Source organism: Formica exsecta, unplaced genomic scaffold, assembly GCF_003651465.1.
Source record: "Formica exsecta isolate Colony F162 unplaced genomic scaffold, ASM365146v1 scaffold500, whole genome shotgun sequence".
NCBI lineage: Eukaryota > Metazoa > Arthropoda > Insecta > Hymenoptera > Formicidae > Formica > Formica exsecta.
The window spans coordinates 973,013-995,903 of NW_021852243.1; the positions used below are offsets into that span (position 1 = coordinate 973,013).

Here is a 22,891-nt window from a genome sequence, read left to right on the forward strand (position 1 = left end):
GACGCTCTTGTCCTTAAAAGCCACGATATCCGAATCGTTCGATTTCCAACGTCATCTCGCTTTTCCCCGTTGCTGTCTTTCGACACTATACGAACACGCCTTCCACAATGACTAATAATAGAAAGCCAATGTGAAATATAAGAAAATGTCATTTTTATAGTTGCACAATATGTCAATTTCTCAAAATTGCAGAAAAAAATGTAGCGAGCGTGTGCGCGCGCGAAGTAGGATGTAATCTAGACGCCGCGTGAGCAAATATGCTCGTTTTATCAATTGATTCCTATTATCTGCACTTTATTGTCTTGTCATATGTTTAATCGTAAGATCAAAGACAAATATAATATGAAGCGTAAGCGAGGATGCTTATACGGCAAACAACTTTGTAATTATCTCGTTGGCACAGAATTCGCAAAGAATAAAAATGAGTCGACAAATACTGGAATAATATTACACTCCATTAATAAGAATAGTTAACAATAAAATTCTCGAATTTTAAATATTTGATTAAGATCAAATGCAAAATTTCTTTTATAATCAAAAGAATACGAAAATATTATATACATGCTTATGGTGGAGAAATTTATATTGTTTGCGAATATTAATATTGAAAAAAAATTACGGAATAGTATAAAGCAAAAAAAAAAAAAGAAAAGAAAAAAAACCATAAAAATGTCGAAATAATTGACTCGTTGATTCGGTTGCCGCAAACTGTTGTGTAATAGTTTAATTTCCTGAACGTATCGAATAGAGAATAGAGTGACCGAACCTTCTCTTTTTTTATTCGTCTGCAACATTAAGTATCGGTACGATTCAGGTATCGAAATGCTCAGTTATTATATAAAGAGATAAATAGAGAATTTTATTTATAAGCTTCTCGGATTTTCTTGGAGATAATAAGACGTTTTCTTTTATTATGTATTTTTTATCTTGTATCTTAGTTCATTATCGAAATATATTAGCCATTAATAAGGATTCACTGAATGGTATTGATTCTTTTTTTAATCCTATATTAAAAATGTTGATATAACAAAGAGATTAATACTTCGGTCGAAAATTTCTGACTGTTCTAGGATGCTAATCTAACATGGTATACAAACGATCCGGATCTAACAGAATGCTTCCAAAAAACGATATTAGTATGGGTACCATGTGTATTTTTATGGGTATTTTCAGTGATGGAAGCATATTACCTTATAAATAGTAAAAGGAGAAATGTCCCATACACATGGTTATTTATTTCTAAGCAAGTACTTACAGTAGCATTAATTATACTTTCCATAGTTGAGATACTACTGGCGATGAATGCAAGTGGTCATCGTATGGTCTATAGTGTAGAGTATTACACACCATTTATAAAAATTATTACCTTTGTAAGTACACAATAACATTTTATATTAATAATATTTTCTAGATATATTTTTTTGATATATTTATATATTTTAATATTCTTATTATTTTTTCCAAGATGAAAGTTTTTATTACTGATTCGTCGCAACGCGCGAGAAAAATAACTATATTTATTTATTACACAAATTGTCTATGTAATATTTAATTCAATTTGTCAATTGTATTTCAGATATTAGCATCTATTTTAATGACATATAATAGAAAACGTGGAATGCGGACGTCAGGTCTTTTATTCCTATTTTGGTTTTTCCTTGCATTATGTGGATGTGTACAATACAGACTTTCTATAAATGAATTAATCGAAGGGGTATGTCAAGTTTTTATGATATTAAAGCAGCTTGAATGTATATATATATGTTAAGAGTATTTTTTACATAGATCTTTCTTTTTACAATTTTCTGAAAACCCACTTTTATCACAACCATAACTTGTTATCAGTCTCTTATAATATTTTATAAGAAAGGTAGTTATATATATACATTTTCAGAAATAATGCGATTTGTACAATATAATAATTTGTTTTTAGGAACAGCCATCATACCTATTGGTATGCTACATGACCTATTATCCAATAGTTGTAATATTGTTTGTACTTAATTTCCTGGTCGACGCAGAGCCTAAATTCTCCGAATATCCTACGGTAATCTATTTATATTGATTGCAGTGACATATAATGTTAAATTGAATTTGTGTGGAACATATAAACATCAAATCTTAGAATCAATTGTAAAATTTGGAAGTTTTTCGGTATTTGTAAACAATCTTGAAAATATGTATATTCACTCACAGGTCGAAACGCCGTGTCCAGAGCAAAGCTCTTCTTTCCCATCAAGAATTCTTTTTGCGTGGTTTGATTCCTTAGCATGGAAAGGTTTCCGAAAACCGCTGGAAACATCCGATCTGTGGTCCATGAATCCAGAGGACATGGCTTCGGAAATAGTGCCGAGATTCGATAAATATTGGAATAAAAACTTGATAAAAACAGAAGAGTAAGTTTACTTGATGAATCTTTCTATACAAATTGTACCTGCAATCAGTATAATTAGCTAATGTGTTTTTTATTATTATTGTTATTATTATTATTATTATAAAAAGAGATCTATTGCAAAGAAATGTTATATTAATGTCATATTAATATTGACTACAATTGTATTGTATTTAATATTGAATACAAAGCATACAAATTGAAGGGAAAATACATTTATTAGAAATGTTAAATTTCTGATGCATAGAGATTTATTCCTTTAAACATATTTTAAATTTATATACATATATTAATGAAATAATAAATAATGAAATGAAATAAATATATATATAGATTCACAATTATACTTATCTTTACTTTTCTCTCATACACATCAAAATATATTACTATATTATATTATTAGCTGATATGTAATAAACTCATATTGTTTGCATATATCTTGTATTGAAATCTATTATAAATATAAATATAGGAAAAATATAATCTTGATTAAAAGCTTTTTAACAATATATTCATACATTTTTTGTGCTAACAAGGCTGGTTTGGACTTACTTTAGGTAGGATGTGTCGTATAACGTTTTTCAATTGTTTTTATCATTAACACCCACAATCTAAATTATAAACATATATAATGGACGTTCTTTATATACATATAGAGTAGAAAGTGCAAAAGCATCATTCCGAAAAGCATCTGGACAAGTGGACTTTAATGGCACCCGAAAAAAGAAAGTTGCTTCTATCCTACCACCTATTTGCAAAGCTTTCGGTGCGACATTCATGTTTGGCGCTTTCCTGAAACTGATTCAAGACATTATGACTTTTATTAGCCCTCAAATATTAAAGTAAGTATATTCAAATGGCGTGTGACACAAATTTTGGTTTATGTCCAATTTAGACTTTATTTTATTCCATCTCGATTTATTAAGCAAAACATATATGGAAATAATATTTTTTACGAGAATGTTTTAATTGTTTTTAGGTTTATATAATGCGTATATTTATAATGTTTCTTGTTTTTTTCTTTAGGCTTTTAATTGCATTTATCGAGGGAGAAGAGGAAATGTGGAAAGGATACTTTTATTCCGTATTACTTTTACTTACAGCAATACTTCAGACGTTAATATTATCCCAATATTTTCATCGTATGTTCTTAGTTGGATTGCGCATACGTACCGCATTAATTGCGGCAATTTATCGTAAAGCATTGAGAATGTCGAACGCGGCCAGGAAAGAATCCACGCTCGGTGAAATAGTAAATTTAATGTCTGTAGATGCTCAAAGATTTATGGACTTAACCGCGTACATAAACATGATATGGTCGGCTCCTTTACAAATAGCCTTAGCTTTGTACTTTCTATGGGAGATATTGGGACCGGCGGTACTTGCCGGTCTAGCAGTTATGATCATTCTTATTCCCGTGAACGGGTTAATCGCGAACAAAGTGAAAACATTACAAATCAGACAGATGAAAAGCAAGGACGAGAGGGTAAAGTTAATGAACGAAGTACTTAACGGTATTAAAGTGTTGAAACTGTACGCATGGGAACCTTCATTCGAGCAGCAGATACTTAAAATCAGAATCAAGGAAATCCAAGTGTTAAAAGAAGCGGCGTATTTGAATGCCGGTACGAGCTTTATATGGTCGTGCGCACCCTTTTTGGTATGTTTCGAATTATAAATTTATATTGAAAATCTCTGAAATACTTGTTCTTTCCCTCTTTTTTTTCTAAAAAAACATAACATGGTTTTTAAATTTTTATAATAAAAGCTTTGTGTTCTGAGGTTTCCGATTACTTATGTAAAAGATATTCCATTATATTTTTTTTCTTTTTTTTCACATATTGTCTTACTCTTTTATAATAAATTTGTAGGTATCGCTGGTATCTTTTACAACTTATGTACTTATAGACGAAAATAATGTCCTAAACAGTACAACTGCCTTTGTTTCACTCAGTTTATTCAACATCTTAAGATTTCCACTTTCTATGCTGCCCATGATGATTGGTAATATAGTTCAAGTAAGTTTAAGTTATTTAATCTATTTTTTATCTGTGCAACCACAGATATATATTCAGTGTTTTATTCTCAATTAATGATATTCATGTGGCATTGCGTTTAGGCTTATGTCTCTGTAAAACGCATCAATAAATTTATGAACATGGAGGAGCTGGATCCTAATAATGTACAGCATGATCCATCGGAAGGTAAGAATAAAATTTTCTCTACTAAAGATAATTCTTTACATGGATAGTATATATAATACGTTTATAGTAACACGCATTGTATCACATGATTTAGCACACGCATTAATAATTGAGAATGGTAACTTCAGTTGGGACAGTGAACATATTGAGAGACCAATACTACAAAATATCAATTTCCATGTAGAACAAGGTCAATTAATAGCAGTAGTTGGTACAGTGGGATCAGGCAAAAGTTCCCTTCTATCTGCTCTGCTTGGTGAGATGGGAAAATTAAGTGGAAAAGTAAACACAAAAGTGAGTATATTGTTTTGTTAAATTATAAATATAAAATACAGTAGAAGCAAAAAACGCGTTAATTTGTCTTATTTTATAAAAATTATAATAAAATTTAAAAAATATTCATATTTGCATGAATAGTTCAATTTTTCTTTTTCTTTAAATATGAATTAAAAATGTAACTATATAAATGTACATTTTGTCTCATGCTTTTATTTCTTAGAAATGATGCAGGAAAATATAGATAAGACTATACTAATTTTAGTGCAGATAAAATTGAGGGATTGCGCTTTTGTGCATTTCTCTAATTAAATAAATAAGATATAGATTGGAATCTGGACATTTATTCCGAATACTTTTCGCTTGCAGGGCCCGATTGCATACGTTTCTCAGCAACCATGGATACAAAATGCCACATTGCAGGACAATGTTCTGTTCGGAAAGGCCTTGAACAAATCGATATACAATCGCGTAATTGAAGGATGTGCATTAAGTCCGGATCTCAAAATGCTACCTGCGGGAGATCAAACAGAGATCGGGGAAAAGGGCATAAATCTATCCGGCGGTCAAAAGCAGAGAGTAGCCTTAGCCAGAGCTGTATATAACGACTCGGAAAATTATTTCTTAGACGATCCTTTGAGCGCGGTGGATTCGCATGTAGGAAAACACATTTTTGAGAATGTAATAGGTCCGAACGGTCTGCTGAAGAAGAAAACAAGGATACTTGTTACACATAGCATCACATATTTGCCGGAGGTCGATAATATTATTGTTCTTAAGGACGGTGAGATAACAGAGAGTGGAACTTACAAGCAATTGTTGGAGAAAAAGGGCGCTTTCGCCGAGTTTTTAGTGCATCACTTACAAGAAGGTATCTATTAATAATAATTTAATTTGTTGCGCATACTTTTATCGTACCTATTATAAAATTTATTGTTATACTTTTCTTTCATGGATCTAAGTTGGAAATCGTAAGTCCGTGAAAAAGTAATTACAATTCCTGTTCCTATTTTGTATATGCTTGCATAAGAAATATCGCTGTCATATTCGCTTTTAGTATTAGACTGTCACGAAATACTTTATTAAATTAAAAATCTTGTGTCATGAATTTATGTTTGCTGATAAAACAGTGACAAGTATTATTCATATAGAGCTAATAAGTAGTTATCAGTATAAAACTAATCATAATCTTATGCAAACAGAAAAAGAAGCTTTGACAAAATGGAATTTTTTAATGCATGTTGCGTGCACTTTATTAAAAATTAAAAGATTCTTTAATATATAAATAATTTTCTCAGTGTTTATATTGAAATTTTCTCAAGTTATTAAACTGAAATGTTTTGAAATTTTTATGTTGAATATATGTAGACAGACAAGATTCTAGTTCTAACTTAATCCAAATACTTATTCAAATTTTCTTTAATTTTTAACTTTGTATTTAAAAAAATATGCATTGCAATTTCTTGAATTTTCTCCCATTACAACATTAATACATTTTATGTGTGAATGAGTTTTATCAACATTCTAAGATCAGTATGACGAATTTGAAACAGTGCACGTTGATGAAGGTTCCGAAGCAGATTTACGCGAAATTAAACAACAGCTTGAATCAACAATGGGAGCAGACGAATTGCAGCAAAAGTTAACTCGAGTACGATCCAGAATATCCGAAAGTCTAAGTGAATCTGGTTCTATGACCGATAGAACTGATAGAAAATCACTCAATGGTTCTCTAACAAGGTATAATCTCAAATATATATTTTGTTTATAATGAATAATAACGGGAATTTAAATATATGTTTGATTAAATAATGCATGTTATGCGTGAATAGGCAATATTCAACAGAAAGTCAACAATCGGCAAATTATGTGCATAGCAATAGCATAAAGGAAAAAGAAGCACCAAAATCTAATATTATTGGAGAGAAACTGATAGAAACTGAAAAAGCGGAAACTGGAAGCGTATGTATTACTTTAATTTTTAGAAAAATATATATGAAACACAATTTACATTTTTATGAAGAAAAAGAGTTTCTCTTTTATACGTATATATTATATTTTTTCACAAGGTAAAATGGAAAGTGTATTCTCACTACTTGAAATCTATTGGATGGTTCTTGTCGATATCAACGATCGTGATGAACGCGGTCTTTCAATCATTCAGCATCGGTTCGAGTGTTTGGCTCAGTGTTTGGTCGAATGACGATAAGATGATCGTGAACGCCACCGTCGACACGGCAAAACGGGACATGTATCTCGGAGTATACGGTGTACTTGGTTTTGGACAAGGTATGTTTCCCTCTCTCTCTCTCTCTCTCTCTTTCTCTCTCTCTCTCTCTCTCTCTCTCTTTCTCTCTGTCTCTCTCTCTCTCTGTATGATACATTGATCTTTGTAACATCGTAACATCTTGGCAGATAGATCCGATTAGTTAGTATTTAAAATTTCGCGTTTACGCGGGGTGCAATCCATTTAACGCAATACAAGTTTCCAATCGTTTTATTCATCAAGCAAAACAAAGAAATTTTTGGATCTTTTGTTTTGATTGATGAAACACTTTGAAACTTTTGTAGCGTCAAATAGAACACTCTATAAAGAACGTTTTCGATATTCAGGTAAGCTTATCCCTGCCGTTGCTACTTTGTACAAATGTATTTGTATAAATATTCCTTTTTTTATCGCAGACGGCAATTACTTCGTTCAATATAGGCAATGGCACTTTATTTTGCTCGTCATAGTATATAGTGATTTGAAAGGCATGTTTCCTCACAGATTACACATCATTGGGGTAATTACTTTTAACATTGCTTTTTTTGTATATATTTAGAACTCCATTAAGCTGAATTTTTAATAAATTATAAAAACTTGATTATGATTTAATTACTAACGCCAGTTGTAATGCAATTTTTCTGTTTCGTATTATTTCCGCGAATTTATTTTAAATGCTACATGTTGAATTTTAAAAGTTATTCGGCTAATTTCTTAAGAAATCAAAATGAGTGCGGTTTGCTGTGTCTACACTGCTCTAATATACGAATAAAATACTCAAAAGCCAATTTGAGATTGAAACCTTTCAGTAGTCATCTGTTTTTGATTGCAAGTATCGTAGTGATAATTTTCTACGAATGATTGCTTCCTTATTATTGCATGGAAAATCTTTTTGTTTGAAATGCTTTTTATGCAGATGCAATTTGCATCTTTTGTTAATTTATCTTTTTTTTTTTTTTAAGTTATTTTTATAATCTAAAATTTTTATACGAAAAAGAAGTTTATAGTTAATGATTATATGGACAAAAAGTGGTGCAGCAAAATTATTGACACATATATATATAGAATAATACAATAGCACACTTATATAGAATAGTACAATCAATGAACATGATGTATTTATATACGCTTTTCTTTTATGATTTTGCGATAGTTCTAAAATGTTATACAAAATTAAAAGATTTCCCTGTGCTTTTTATCAATTTCATTTGCTAAACATCAGTTGGATAAACCATAAATCATGATGTTCTATCGCTTTAGAGTTATTTAGAATTTATTTCGTAAATGAAAGAAATGCAAATGATTTAATAATAATATATTATTATACATGTCTAATACAAGCATGAAATAGAGAAAGAGAAGAAAGCTTCCTAGCATTTAATGTGTTCTAAAATAATGAAAACGGGAAATCAGTCTGTATGGATTAATCGACTATTTTAATATATATGTGCTCAAATTCTTAATTAAAATTATTTTAGGACACAAATTGTAATATAAATCAATAACAAAAAAATCCTTATTTAATTAAACACAGATCAAAGTTTGCACTGATTTCCTGATCAGATTGTATGTAAATTAGGATGGATGATTGTAGTAAGCACAGTATAACGTGTGTTAATTTAGAAGATCACACGCTTCAAACTGATAAAGACAGACTTGAGATATATTTCATTTACCGGTCATTCTTATTGTTTTCCTCTTTAATTCGAACGATAGTCTTATCAGTTCGATGTACTACATTTCGATTTTTATTCTATTCAAGAACATCCGAACATTCTTAATATTAAATTATGCGTTCGGATTATTTAATGTACACATTGTATTAATAAGAATCAATGTACTTAATTTGAAAGTTAAGTATGTGTATTTTTTATTAATTCATGTAACACATTTATTTATATATTCTCTTAGGATATATTTACGTCTCATATTTTACATAGACAATTATATGTCATAAATGAACTTTGTACCAAGCAAAATAGGAATTTTTTAGATAGATTGAGAAATATGCAAGATATAATATCTGAAATATGCTGCCAATTTTTTTTTTCATCCCGAGCTAGACAACTCTCTCTTTCTCTCTCTCTCTCTCTCTCTCTCTCTTTCTCTCTGTCTCTCTCTCTCTCTGTATGATACATTGATCTTTGTAACATCTTGTCCATTTGGCAGATAGATCCGATTAGTTAGTATTTAAAATTTCGCGTTTACGCGGGGTGCAATCCATTTAACGCAATACAAGTTTCCAATCGTTTTATTCATCAAGCAAAACAAAGAAATTTTTGGATCTTTTGTTTTGATTGATGAAACACTTTGAAACTTTTGTAGCGTCAAATAGAACACTCTATAAAGAACGTTTTCGATATTCAGGTAAGCTTATCCCTGCCGTTGCTACTTTGTACAAATGTATTTGTATAAATATTCCTTTTTTTATCGCAGACGGCAATTACTTCGTTCAATATAGGCAATGGCACTTTATTTTGCTCGTCATAGTATATAGTGATTTGAAAGGCATGTTTCCTCACAGATTACACATCATTGGGGTAATTACTTTTAACATTGCTTTTTTTGTATATATTTAGAACTCCATTAAGCTGAATTTTTAATAAATTATAAAAACTTGATTATGATTTAATTACTAACGCCAGTTGTAATGCAATTTTTCTGTTTCGTATTATTTCCGCGAATTTATTTTAAATGCTACATGTTGAATTTTAAAAGTTATTCGGCTAATTTCTTAAGAAATCAAAATGAGTGCGGTTTGCTGTGTCTACACTGCTCTAATATACGAATAAAATACTCAAAAGCCAATTTGAGATTGAAACCTTTCAGTAGTCATCTGTTTTTGATTGCAAGTATCGTAGTGATAATTTTCTACGAATGATTGCTTCCTTATTATTGCATGGAAAATCTTTTTGTTTGAAATGCTTTTTATGCAGATGCAATTTGCATCTTTTGTTAATTTATCTTTTTTTTTTTTTTAAGTTATTTTTATAATCTAAAATTTTTATACGAAAAAGAAGTTTATAGTTAATGATTATATGGACAAAAAGTGGTGCAGCAAAATTATTGACACATATATATATAGAATAATACAATAGCACACTTATATAGAATAGTACAATCAATGAACATGATGTATTTATATACGCTTTTCTTTTATGATTTTGCGATAGTTCTAAAATGTTATACAAAATTAAAAGATTTCCCTGTGCTTTTTATCAATTTCATTTGCTAAACATCAGTTGGATAAACCATAAATCATGATGTTCTATCGCTTTAGAGTTATTTAGAATTTATTTCGTAAATGAAAGAAATGCAAATGATTTAATAATAATATATTATTATACATGTCTAATACAAGCATGAAATAGAGAAAGAGAAGAAAGCTTCCTAGCATTTAATGTGTTCTAAAATAATGAAAACGGGAAATCAGTCTGTATGGATTAATCGACTATTTTAATATATATGTGCTCAAATTCTTAATTAAAATTATTTTAGGACACAAATTGTAATATAAATCAATAACAAAAAAATCCTTATTTAATTAAACACAGATCAAAGTTTGCACTGATTTCCTGATCAGATTGTATGTAAATTAGGATGGATGATTGTAGTAAGCACAGTATAACGTGTGTTAATTTAGAAGATCACACGCTTCAAACTGATAAAGACAGACTTGAGATATATTTCATTTACCGGTCATTCTTATTGTTTTCCTCTTTAATTCGAACGATAGTCTTATCAGTTCGATGTACTACATTTCGATTTTTATTCTATTCAAGAACATCCGAACATTCTTAATATTAAATTATGCGTTCGGATTATTTAATGTACACATTGTATTAATAAGAATCAATGTACTTAATTTGAAAGTTAAGTATGTGTATTTTTTATTAATTCATGTAACACATTTATTTATATATTCTCTTAGGATATATTTACGTCTCATATTTTACATAGACAATTATATGTCATAAATGAACTTTGTACCAAGCAAAATAGGAATTTTTTAGATAGATTGAGAAATATGCAAGATATAATATCTGAAATATGCTGCCAATTTTTTTTTTCATCCCGAGCTAGACAATCTAGCCAGATTTATTTTTCATGTTTTGTCATAAGTACAGTAATAGCGTTAATGATTAATAATGCCATATTAATGTAATTGTATTTCTGCCACATTAATATAATAACGTTTCTACCACATTAATATAATTACATTAATGCTATATTAATATAACTATATATTTCTGTTTACGAAAAACCAAATTAACAATTAACATGTCACATTTTTGTCCTACATAAACGCAGCTTTTATGCAACATTTGAAGTTAATAATATGTGTAATTGTACGCATTAACGAGTTAATTGCTAACGGGACAAAGAGTGTAAAAAAGCGTAAAAATAATTTTTTTGTTATAGGGTTATCAGCGAATCGGTAGTAAAAAGATTTTTCCCTATAAAGTATGAGTACGATAAAATGCACATTTTTAAATCAATTTTACATTAAATTTCAGCCACTTTTGTAGTGCTGTCGCAGACAGCGTTGGTTGTCGGATGTCTGCAGAGCAGTAAACTTCTGCATTCAGAGTTATTGTTCGGTATACTGCGATCACCTCTAGGATTCTTTGACACTACACCGTCCGGCAGAATATTAAACCGTTTTGGGAAGGACATTGACATAATAGACAACGTTTTACCTCCAAGTATTAGGGCTTGGTTGTTTTGTCTAGCATCGGTATGCGAGAATTTAGTGTTAATCTCTGTGTGTGTGTGTATCTCACACATAATTCAATGTATAGCATAGACAGAATCACACTGGTCCACCAATCGATACAAATATGATTAATTAGTATCGACAAATTAAAAATCAACTTTCATAAGCGATCTTCTCTATTCTTTATTATAGTATTCATTAGCGATCGATAGATGATCATTAGAAGTGCATTATTGATGAATTAATAAATCAATATAATTGCATGCATAGCAGCACTGTATGTTTTTTCACGGTACAATCTTGTACCACATCTTTCCTATGATTACTTTTCTTTTCTTATTATTACACATTTCTTTGCATTAATTTTTTTATATTTATATATTATCTTTCTTTAATTATATTACACCTCAATTCATGTGTGACTGCAGTGAGGAACTTGCATATGGAGTTAGACAAGTGATGAGCAACTATGAAAAAGAACATTGCCGATTATATAAAGTTTTAATACCTCTCATTTGTTCGAAAACGGCATTTTATGATATATTAATCGCGAAAACACAGAAATGTCTGATATATAATCTGTCATTTTATCCGATAAATCAAAGTTCATCACCGTGATCATTATAGGCGTGACGGTATTCGCAATGGCGCTATTCCTGGCTAAAGGGACGGTAATCGCTTCTAGTCGTCTCTTCCAAAGTACACTGCAACACGTTCTTCACAACCCAATGTCGTTTTTTGACAGAACTCCGACTGGTCGAATCCTTAGTCGGCTTGGTAAAGATATTGATGTCGTTGACAATGTTCTACCGATTATTCTACGTTCTTGGATCACTTGCCTCTTTTCGGTATGATATTCTCATATAACTATACGCACGCTATTACACACATAAATAATGATTTTGTGACAATTATTATAAATTAATATTACGTCTCTCTTACTGTCAAAAGAACATTTCTTACAGTTTTATGTCCCCCTTTATTTCAATTTAATTTTGTATATTGTTAAATTTATTTTGACAGTATTGATAGTTTTTACACACGAAATATTTCTTATTTTTTATTATACTGACAAATAATTCACGTTTCACTCCGATAATTTGTGTGTTATTCCATATTCGATATTTTAATTTAAAATAAATATTATGATAAGTCAAAACGATGAAATTAATTTAAAATAAAAGTCCTGTTTTTTTTTTCTCGGATAAAATTATATCACGAGTGTAATTGTTCTAAATATTTAAGAGACACACTTGGAGATACACTTGAAAAGATGCGGATTCATAATAGCGATGTATACTTGTCGAACTTGGATCTGATCTTTTTCTATTAAAAATTTAAGAAATTGAAGTTATCTCAGTTTAATAACAAGGTTTGAAATTTTAAGAAAAATAGCAAGGCCATAGTAATAATGTCGTTAGCTTGTTGTCGGCTAAGTGTACATAGGCACGGGTATGCTATTTTAAATATATACATATATAAAAAGTTGTCGCCAATCAATATAGCATAGTGGATTAATGAATGCATGTGGACATGGAAGACATAAGAAGTATTCTCAAAATGCTGTTTACTTGGCTGCAATTTATATCGAACAATGTTTGAGCGGTTTACCCGTGCGTTTGTGCGTTTAGGCGATCAAGTAACAACGTAGTCTATAACAATTGCTTATTACGTTTCCGCTAATGATATGATATGATTCGTCTTTTCAAGTATACAGGAATGAAAAGCTCTGATGAGAAGAACGTCACTGTATTTACAAAATCGATTAACAAGTAATTGATTTTTATCAATAATGTTTAGTGGGGTTTGTAAAAAGTTTTAAAGATATAATAAATAAATAAATATAGTGTGAAGTTTGCTGTGACATACCAGACATATAGCAACAGGAAATATAAATAAAAAAAATTACATATTCCCAGAAGTCAGAACCGCAATTACAAGGATGTTATACAAGCAAATATAGAGTAAGCATTATCAAGCACAGGCAAGACCTTTTCTGCACACAAATATTACTGGTATAATTGTGTCCATTCGTTGATCACTATAGTGTAGTTGCGCTATAATTATATATAGTATTTACACAAATTAGTTACATGAGAGAAAGGTGAAATAAGATTTAAAAAATTACGACATAATCTTTCAACAATATAACTGAAAGAATTCAATACGAACGTAAAATTAATTCAAGATATAAATATAAAATAATTGGGTTGGATTTTGCAAAGCGATGCGAGATTGATGATTTTTGAAGCAAAATTCTATCTTGAGTAATATGAAAAATTATCATTATGTAACATCTCTGAGTCATCAGATTCAAACACACGTACACTAATAATAAACAAGAATAAGCATTATCAACATTAACAGTCTAAGAAGAAGACGAACAACAGGATATCCTGCAATCCTGCTAAACCATTACATATCCTTGAAGTGGTGAAAATAATTTACACATACTATAAATTAGTATTCGATCAATGAATTTTGCGACATTATGAAATAGGCAATGTGGTATAAAATCGGGTAGAAACACATTCGTGTTTCGTTGAATAATAAATCATGTCATGTCTTTACAAAATATTCAAAAATGGAATAGTTAAGGTCTGTTCACGAAAAAGGTATTAGTCTTCTAAGTACGATTTTGCGCGTATTCTTCTATATATATATATATATATATATATATATATATATATATATATATATATATATATATATATATATATATATATATATATATATATATATATATATATATATATATATATATATATATATATATATATATATATATATATATATATATATATATATATATATATATATATATATATATATATATAGAAGAATACGCGCAAAATCGTACTTAGAAGACTAATACCTTTTTCGTGAACAGACCTTAACTATTCCATTTTTGAATATTTTGTAAAGACATGACATGATTTATTATTCAACGAAACACGAATGTGTTTCTACCCGATTTTATACCACATTGCCTATTTCATAATGTCGCAAAATTCATTGATCGAATACTAATTTATAGTATGTGTAAATTATTTTCACCACTTCAAGGATATGTAATGGTTTAGCAGGATTGCAGGATATCCTGTTGTTCGTCTTCTTCTTAGACTGTTAATGTTGATAATGCTTATTCTTGTTTATTATTAGTGTACGTGTGTTTGAATCTGATGACTCAGAGATGTTACATAATGATAATTTTTCATATTACTCAAGATAGAATTTTGCTTCAAAAATCATCAATCTCGCATCGCTTTGCAAAATCCAACCCAATTATTTTATATTTATATCTTGAATTAATTTTACGTTCGTATTGAATTCTTTCAGTTATATTGTTGAAAGATTATGTCGTAATTTTTTAAATCTTATTTCACCTTTCTCTCATGTAACTAATTTGTGTAAATACTATATATAATTATAGCGCAACTACACTATAGTGATCAACGAATGGACACAATTATACCAGTAATATTTGTGTGCAGAAAAGGTCTTGCCTGTGCTTGATAATGCTTACTCTATATTTGCTTGTATAACATCCTTGTAATTGCGGTTCTGACTTCTGGGAATATGTAATTTTTTTTATTTATATTTCCTGTTGCTATATGTCTGGTATGTCACAGCAAACTTCACACCTTCGCATAACATGAGACAAAAGCAGTAGTTTAAGTTCATGATATTGCAAATGTATTTGAATATCGAGCAATATTACAAACAATAAAAAAAAATAAATTTTTTATTTCTTACAGCTTATTCTGTAATTAAATATAACAATCTTGGAAAAAAACCGTTTAAATAAAAAAAAATTTAATATACAAACAAACCGCACGCGCAAAAGGAAAAGTTATTCTTATTATATGTATAATATATCTCATTTAGCACATATACCTGCTTATGAAATTTTGATTGATTAATGTTCATTAATCGATTTGTGTGTTTCACAAATCGTATCAAAAAATATGCGGTTACAATGAAAGTCATCCATGTCTGATGTTGTAGCGATGGCGAGTTTTTTCTGCGATTTGGCACCGCAGCTGGGCTGTTGGTTGGCTGCTCGTCAGATGCACATAGTGATGCTGCGTGCTGTGATGCGTGCTCCATTGACCTTCTTTGATACGACTCCTATTGGTCGTATTATCTCCAGGTTTTCTAAAGACGTCGACGTACTGGATACATCTCTTCCTGCACAAATTTCTGATACCATCTATTGCTTGTTCGAGGTAATCTTTTCGTAATGTGCAGAGAATAGCCTGTTTGTGGGATTCTTATCATTGCTTTCCCATTTATCTTCTCAACTTCATCGGTTTTCATATCATTCATCTTTATTTTTCATCATGTATGTAGAGAACATCTTATAGGTTGCGATCAAATATAGAATTTGTATATTTGTTAAGAAATGCCTGTGAATAATGATGGTGTTAGTATATACTGTACACTGGGTATCTGTATGAACATTTTCACTAGCTTTAAAAACTGGTGAGAAATTTTGCGCGAATAAATACATTAAAAATATACATGGAGTAAATGTGCTGTAGAATTTAAGTATAATTGTGTCCATTCTCATAGAATGATTGCAGTTGATGGATTACTATGTATATCAGTAGAAGATACTTTAACAGAGTATCGATTATGACTAAAAAAAACACACATATTTGATGCTAATGCTTAAATTTGTACTTGTCTAATGCATAGCAATATAATCATATTCGTGGTATATGTTGGTGGGCCTATAAAACGACTTTGTCAATTTATCTTTTTTTTTTGTAAACAACTGCTGTTTATAAAAAACATGTGCTTCTGCCACAAGTTCTGCATGTGATTATCATCCTTTTATTTATATTTTTCTTATAGAGACGATTTGTTTGATTATATTTTCCGATTCTATTATATCATTTACACACACCTTATATATCTTTCTTTTATTCTGATTAATTTATATTGCATTATACAGAAATGTCACATTTTACATTGTACATTTTACAAAAAATAATCAAATAAAACGATGTACTTTTTCAGTGTTATTAATGGCTACATGTATTACAGGTCATAGCTACTCTCGTTGTCATAAGCTACAGTACACCTATATTTATCATGGTGATAGTGCCAATAGGCGCGATTTATTATTTTATTCAACGTTTTTACGTTGCGTCGTCGCGCCAATTAAAACGATTAGAATCTGTGTCAAGATCTCCTATATATTCGCATTTTAGTGAGTCGGTAACTGGTACGTTCTTAAAGTTTTATATATATATATATATATATATATATATATATATATATACTCCACAATATATTTTTTTTTTTTTTTTTTAATATTAAAAAGGTGATATTTGCATTGTTACATATCTTATGTAACATATAGTTATATAATTGTGTGGCTAATAATTATAAAACTAAATATAAGTTACATAACAGTTCTAATAAGATATACAATATTATAGAATTAAAAACACATTCATTGGAGCATTATATTTTACATTTATAATAATTGTATACCTTATGTCAACTCAGATCCAATCAGCCTTATGTCATTATGCCTTCCGATTATAATAATAATAATTTTAAAAATATCATAAATAACTTTTTGCATGTTAAATAAAAAACTGTTTATACACATTATTTATTATCTTATGAAACTGAATTTATTTTAGTTTTCCCTGTGATACAAGGAGATAATATGTATGTATGTATGTGTATATATATATATATATATATATATGCATACTCCACAATATATTGTTTATTCTTGTTTTTAACATTAAAAAGTAATGTATTTATTTATTTTATTTTTAGGTGCACAAATAATTAGAGCATATGGCGTGCAAGAACAATTTATTCACGAATCTGAAAATAGAGTAGACTTCAATCAAGTGTGTTATTATCCTAGTATTATTGCGAATAGGTATGTATGTATATCGATATAAAATGATATTACTGCATTTTTCTCTATACATGATTATTAAATAAAACGCATATGTTGTAGATGGTTGGCCGTGAGACTGGAGATGGTTGGAAATTTAATTATATTCTTTGCAGCATTGTTTGCTGTTTTGGCTAGAGATACTATGAGTTCGGGACTTGTCGGTTTATCAGTTAGCTACGCCTTACAAGTAAGATATCAAAATCGATAATATATAAATTTCTCAGAAGCTGACACTACTCAGCTTCACTTTTTGTAAATTTCTCAATTTTAATACTACAGGGTTTTTTAATCATGTGCTCTTGTATCAAAATTAAAAAATTTACAAAAAATAGAATTGATCAATTTGGCTATTGGGAGACTTGGATACAGTGATTTTTAGATTTGTATATATATTACGTGCAATGTGATATTAAATAAGTCTAAATTAAAATATTTAAACTTAAAAAGTTGCTATAAACTATGAAGTAGATAATGTTTTGAATATTTTATGAAGAAAGATTGCACTTCACATTCTATGCTTGTTACTTTAGATTACCCAGACTTTAAACTGGTTGGTACGTATGACATCCGATGTTGAGACCAATATCGTCGCGGTAGAGAGAATAAAAGAATACGGAGACACGGTACAGGAAGCACCGTGGAAAGATACGGAGTATACGCCTCCGAAAGAGTGGCCTATGCATGGTCGTGTCGATTTCAAGGATTTTAAGGTTCGCTACAGGGAGGGATTGGATCTCGTGCTGAACGGTTTGACATTCAACGTACTCGGTGGTGAGAAGATCGGTATCGTGGGCAGAACCGGCGCCGGAAAGTCATCTATGACTCTGGCACTCTTCAGAATAATCGAGGCGGCTCATGGGAAAATCCTGATAGACGATATTGATATCTCTAAGATGGGTCTTCACGATCTGCGCTCGAGATTGACCATTATTCCGCAAGATCCCGTATTGTTTTCTGGAACACTGAGAATGAATCTAGATCCTTTTGATTGCTATGCCGACGAGGAGATCTGGAGAGCGTTGGAACACGCTCATCTAAAATCATTCATAAAAAGTACGTTATAGTTTTGCGAGTGATTTTCCATTAGAATATTTTCGACAAATCATGATTTCAAAAGTTGTAATTTATTTAATATTTTATTTTAGATTTGCCAAATGCTCTTTTGCACGAGGTCTCTGAAGGTGGAGAGAATTTAAGTGTAGGGCAACGACAATTGATCTGTCTGGCGAGAGCATTACTTAGAAAAACGAAGGTTCTCGTACTGGATGAGGCAACAGCCGCGGTTGATTTAGAAACAGATGATTTGATTCAGACTACTATTCGTCAAGAATTTAAGAATTGTACAGTTCTTACAATAGCTCATAGACTCAATACTATTCTAGATTCAGACAGGTATGTGTGTAGTGTTATCTCAACATTACTTTTCATAATGGGTCTCTCTCTCTGGCTATTTCTCCTATATTAGGATAGATTATTAAAGGAAGGAGGGTTATTAGGATTATTAAAGATAATTAAAATCACAAAAGTATTTTATATTGTCTGTTTTTGTTACAAATAATAAAAATGTTTCAGGGTGATTGTGTTGGATAAAGGTGTGATTGTCGAATATGATTCTCCAGAAGTGCTCCTTCGCAATTCATCTAGTTCTTTCTACAGCATGGCTAAAGATGCAGGTTTAGCCGCTTGAAATATATCATAATGATTTTTTTTAGCAGCTATACATTATACGAGCCAACGTCAAAGGAAACAACAAAGAAAACCGTAGAACAAACAACGCATAGTCTTAGTATAAAGATTAATTTGTAAAATAGTAAAATATTTCTATGCAAAGAAGAGAAAAAAGCGAGCGTTTGGCATAATTGACGGTGCAATACCGTTGATTTCTCAAAGTTGTTGCCAGATCTTTTTCTGTGATGAGAAATTACTCTTCCCGATTGTACCGTCGATTATTGAACTCCTTATATTCTAGAATAAGTTTTGTAGTCTTTCATCACAAAACAAGCAATACGACACACTTCATTTGTAAACTAGCTATTGATTATTTCGAAATCTTAACCGGGCAGTGGTCGGGTGAACTCCCGCGTGATAAATATGTTAACATTTTGGTAAATAGAGTAAATTATTTTTTACCATTTCTCTTCCTATACTATATTTTTCCTTCAAAGATATATCTTTGCAACTTAAAATAAAAATAATATATTACAAATATTTTTATGAAAATAGATTTTCAGATTCTCTGTTTATTTATAAAACAATAATATACGTTTGATTAATGATTAATATTGTATAAAAATATTTATATATATTCAACAAACTGTACTTGTAAAGTACAGTAGTTTTAAATAATTTTTAATGCGAATAATATTAATTTGTTAAAGTAATATTTATATGCAAGAGATCAATCAAAGTTTGCTAGAGAATTTTTTAGTTCTGAAAATATATGATAAAAGGAGAGATTTCACACCTGACAACTTCCGGATTAAATTATATACTCATTTTAATAATTTCAATTATTAGAGTCGACAAACACAATATAATTATCGGTATAAATATATATGAGTGATCAATAAAAGTGCATGTTCACTCAAAAAACAAAGAAACACAACAAGCTAATTAAAAGAGCTTGCTCCAAGTAATGCATCAATTAAAATCAGTGAGCTTGAAAATATTATTGTCGTAATTGCTACTCTAAATATATTCAAAATGTGTTCTCTAGATGAAATGCACATAGATTTTGTTTTCCATGGATTATATTCTTCACTAAAAAAGTGCATTTTTATTTTTATCTTTTTTAACATATGACAATCAGTCGCAATAATTTATTCTCACTTTGTTACATCACGCAATGTGATATAGATCAAGGCGAAATGTATATTAATTCAATATCTTTCTGCTACATGCCTATCTACTTACCTACCTTAATAGAAACTGGTACGAGTTAATTTTAAGCCGGAGTTCAGTACCACTTATGTGTAATGACGTAATATCTTATTTTTATAAATCGCTTATTAAAGCGGACAACGCCGTTAAAAATAGCAATTTTAACTCTGCATACATTTTGTATGCGGCACAAGTATCTAGAAAAGTAATGCAACATCACAATTTACTGTATATACTCTATCTCTTTATAAAGTTTCGTGTATTACCCAAAGTATAGTTAAATAATATCTCTGTGCCTATTTTACAAAGAGTAGAGAGACAAATCGCATTTATTGAGGATTCCTATACAAATGAGATTCCCGCATACTTTCTTGTTTTCAATAGTTTGCTGGCATTCATAAGTAAATTATATTTTAACTAATGTTTTTAAACTTGTAATTTTATATAGTAATTGACCGCGTATATACTTGGTGTTTATATAATATTTTTAATTCTTTAGTCTTGTATTCGATTATTATTAGATACTTTTAAAAGTATTAATATTGCATTATAAAAAAACGTCTTTGCTTTATATTTGTTATTTTAATATCTTATTTTTATAAATCGCTTATTAAAGCGGACAACGCCGTTAAAAATAGCAATTTTAACTCTGCATACATTTTGTATGCGGCACAAGTATCTAGAAAAGTAATGCAACATCACAATTTACTGTATATACTCTATCTCTTTATAAAGTTTCGTGTATTACCCAAAGTATAGTTAAATAATATCTCTGTGCCTATTTTACAAAGAGTAGAGAGACAAATCGCATTTATTGAGGATTCCTATACAAATGAGATTCCCGCATACTTTCTTGTTTTCAATAGTTTGCTGGCATTCATAAGTAAATTATATTTTAACTAATGTTTTTAAACTTGTAATTTTATATAGTAATTGACCGCGTATATACTTGGTGTTTATATAATATTTTTAATTCTTTAGTCTTGTATTCGATTATTATTAGATACTTTTAAAAGTATTAATATTGCATTATAAAAAAACGTCTTTGCTTTATATTTGTTATTTTATTTGCAAGAGAGGCTGCTTAAAATGAAATGATGATTAAAACTTATTCTCTCTATAATCGCCCATTAAAATTTCATCTTTTAAGAGGGAAACTTCGAATAGGATATAATTATCCTTTATATTCTTGAAAGAAATATATAAATAATTTGCGTCGTCCTTAAAAAAGCGATATACTTAATTAAGATTATAGAATGGAAAGAAAGCAGTATTTATTGAATGATAAACGTATGTAAGATATAGAAGTCATTATATATGTAATACAAATTTCACCAGTACGTTAATTCGATACAACTTATGTAGTGCTACAAGTCTTTTTTCACAAGACTACAAGACGCATATAGAAATCTGGCATAACTATACTACATCATAATTAGAAAATGCTTTAGTATTGTTGTAAATTTTAAATTTAAATAGCGATATATTTGCAGATTAATTAGTGTTGTATAGTTTATTACGTACACGTCATTGATTAAATTGATATGCAATATTGATTTATATTTTTTCCTCCGGTATTACAAGTTCTATCGTTTTATGAAATTTGGCTTTGCGATAGTATCTTATGAAACTTTATCAATATTACTCGTAAAAACTTACCTTCAATATCTTATGAAAATTAAAAATCTGCAGAAATCTCTTACATTCATAAAATTTTAAATAATACGATGAAATCGCGAGTAATTTTTTCAAGTTTAGCGTTACAATATATTATTTAGTTAGGACATAGTTAAAAAATTCAATTCATTAGGTATTTAAAGATTATACTAAAGTTGAAAATTTGAATCGAAAGAGTTATACAAAATAAATCATTTTCTATGATTCCATATTTTGCGTATATTGCAAAAAGAAAAATGCTAAATTATATTGCGTTATTATTTCCAATGTTAAAAATGTATAGATTAAACTACATTAAATATATGTAACTTTTTATTTAAGAAAGTTACGCGTTTGCAGCTTCAATTAAATTATTTTTTTAGCACATTGTGTTAAATTTTGAACTGTTTGAACACATAGCGCCAATTATTATCTTCATTTTCACATTCGGTATTCAAATCGATATATATTCCGATATATATCTGGTAAAAATCATTATCGGTATATATAGGGTGTTTCAAGGTTAAATGTCCTAACTTAAAATATATGAATTTAGGACATCAAGATA

General features: G+C 29.5%; 1 protein-coding gene across 8 annotated transcripts in view; it reads left to right on the forward strand.

Moving 5' to 3' along the window:
- Positions 1 to 20,990, forward strand: part of LOC115241612 (multidrug resistance-associated protein 1) — a 23,088-nt gene extending 2,098 nt beyond the window's left edge. The window contains exons 2-23 of one of the 8 annotated variants that reach the window (XM_029817443.1): positions 1,071 to 1,370; positions 1,577 to 1,714; positions 1,934 to 2,047; positions 2,197 to 2,396; positions 2,929 to 2,949; positions 3,049 to 3,234; positions 3,419 to 4,052; positions 4,264 to 4,410; positions 4,512 to 4,596; positions 4,691 to 4,890; positions 5,242 to 5,743; positions 5,835 to 5,843; positions 6,426 to 6,612; positions 6,705 to 6,834; positions 6,942 to 7,161; positions 11,656 to 11,876; positions 16,908 to 17,088; positions 17,658 to 17,766; positions 17,848 to 17,974; positions 18,318 to 18,840; positions 18,933 to 19,179; positions 19,360 to 20,990. In XM_029817443.1, coding sequence (XP_029673303.1) covers positions 1,071 to 1,370; positions 1,577 to 1,714; positions 1,934 to 2,047; positions 2,197 to 2,396; positions 2,929 to 2,949; positions 3,049 to 3,234; positions 3,419 to 4,052; positions 4,264 to 4,410; positions 4,512 to 4,596; positions 4,691 to 4,890; positions 5,242 to 5,743; positions 5,835 to 5,843; positions 6,426 to 6,612; positions 6,705 to 6,834; positions 6,942 to 7,161; positions 11,656 to 11,876; positions 16,908 to 17,088; positions 17,658 to 17,766; positions 17,848 to 17,974; positions 18,318 to 18,840; positions 18,933 to 19,179; positions 19,360 to 19,474 — 4,596 coding nt within the window. In that variant the 3' untranslated portion in view covers positions 19,475 to 20,990. Of the gene's footprint in view, positions 1 to 1,070; positions 1,371 to 1,576; positions 1,715 to 1,933; positions 2,048 to 2,196; positions 2,397 to 2,928; positions 2,950 to 3,048; positions 3,235 to 3,418; positions 4,053 to 4,263; positions 4,411 to 4,511; positions 4,597 to 4,690; positions 4,891 to 5,241; positions 5,744 to 5,834; positions 5,844 to 6,425; positions 6,613 to 6,704; positions 6,835 to 6,941; positions 7,162 to 11,655; positions 11,877 to 12,482; positions 12,704 to 15,863; positions 16,085 to 16,907; positions 17,089 to 17,657; positions 17,767 to 17,847; positions 17,975 to 18,317; positions 18,841 to 18,932; positions 19,180 to 19,359 lie in introns of all 8 variants that reach the window. The other 7 variants (XM_029817441.1, XM_029817442.1, XM_029817448.1 and 4 more) reach the window with 7 other exon arrangements.
- Positions 20,991 to 22,891: the final 1,901 nt, after the last annotated feature.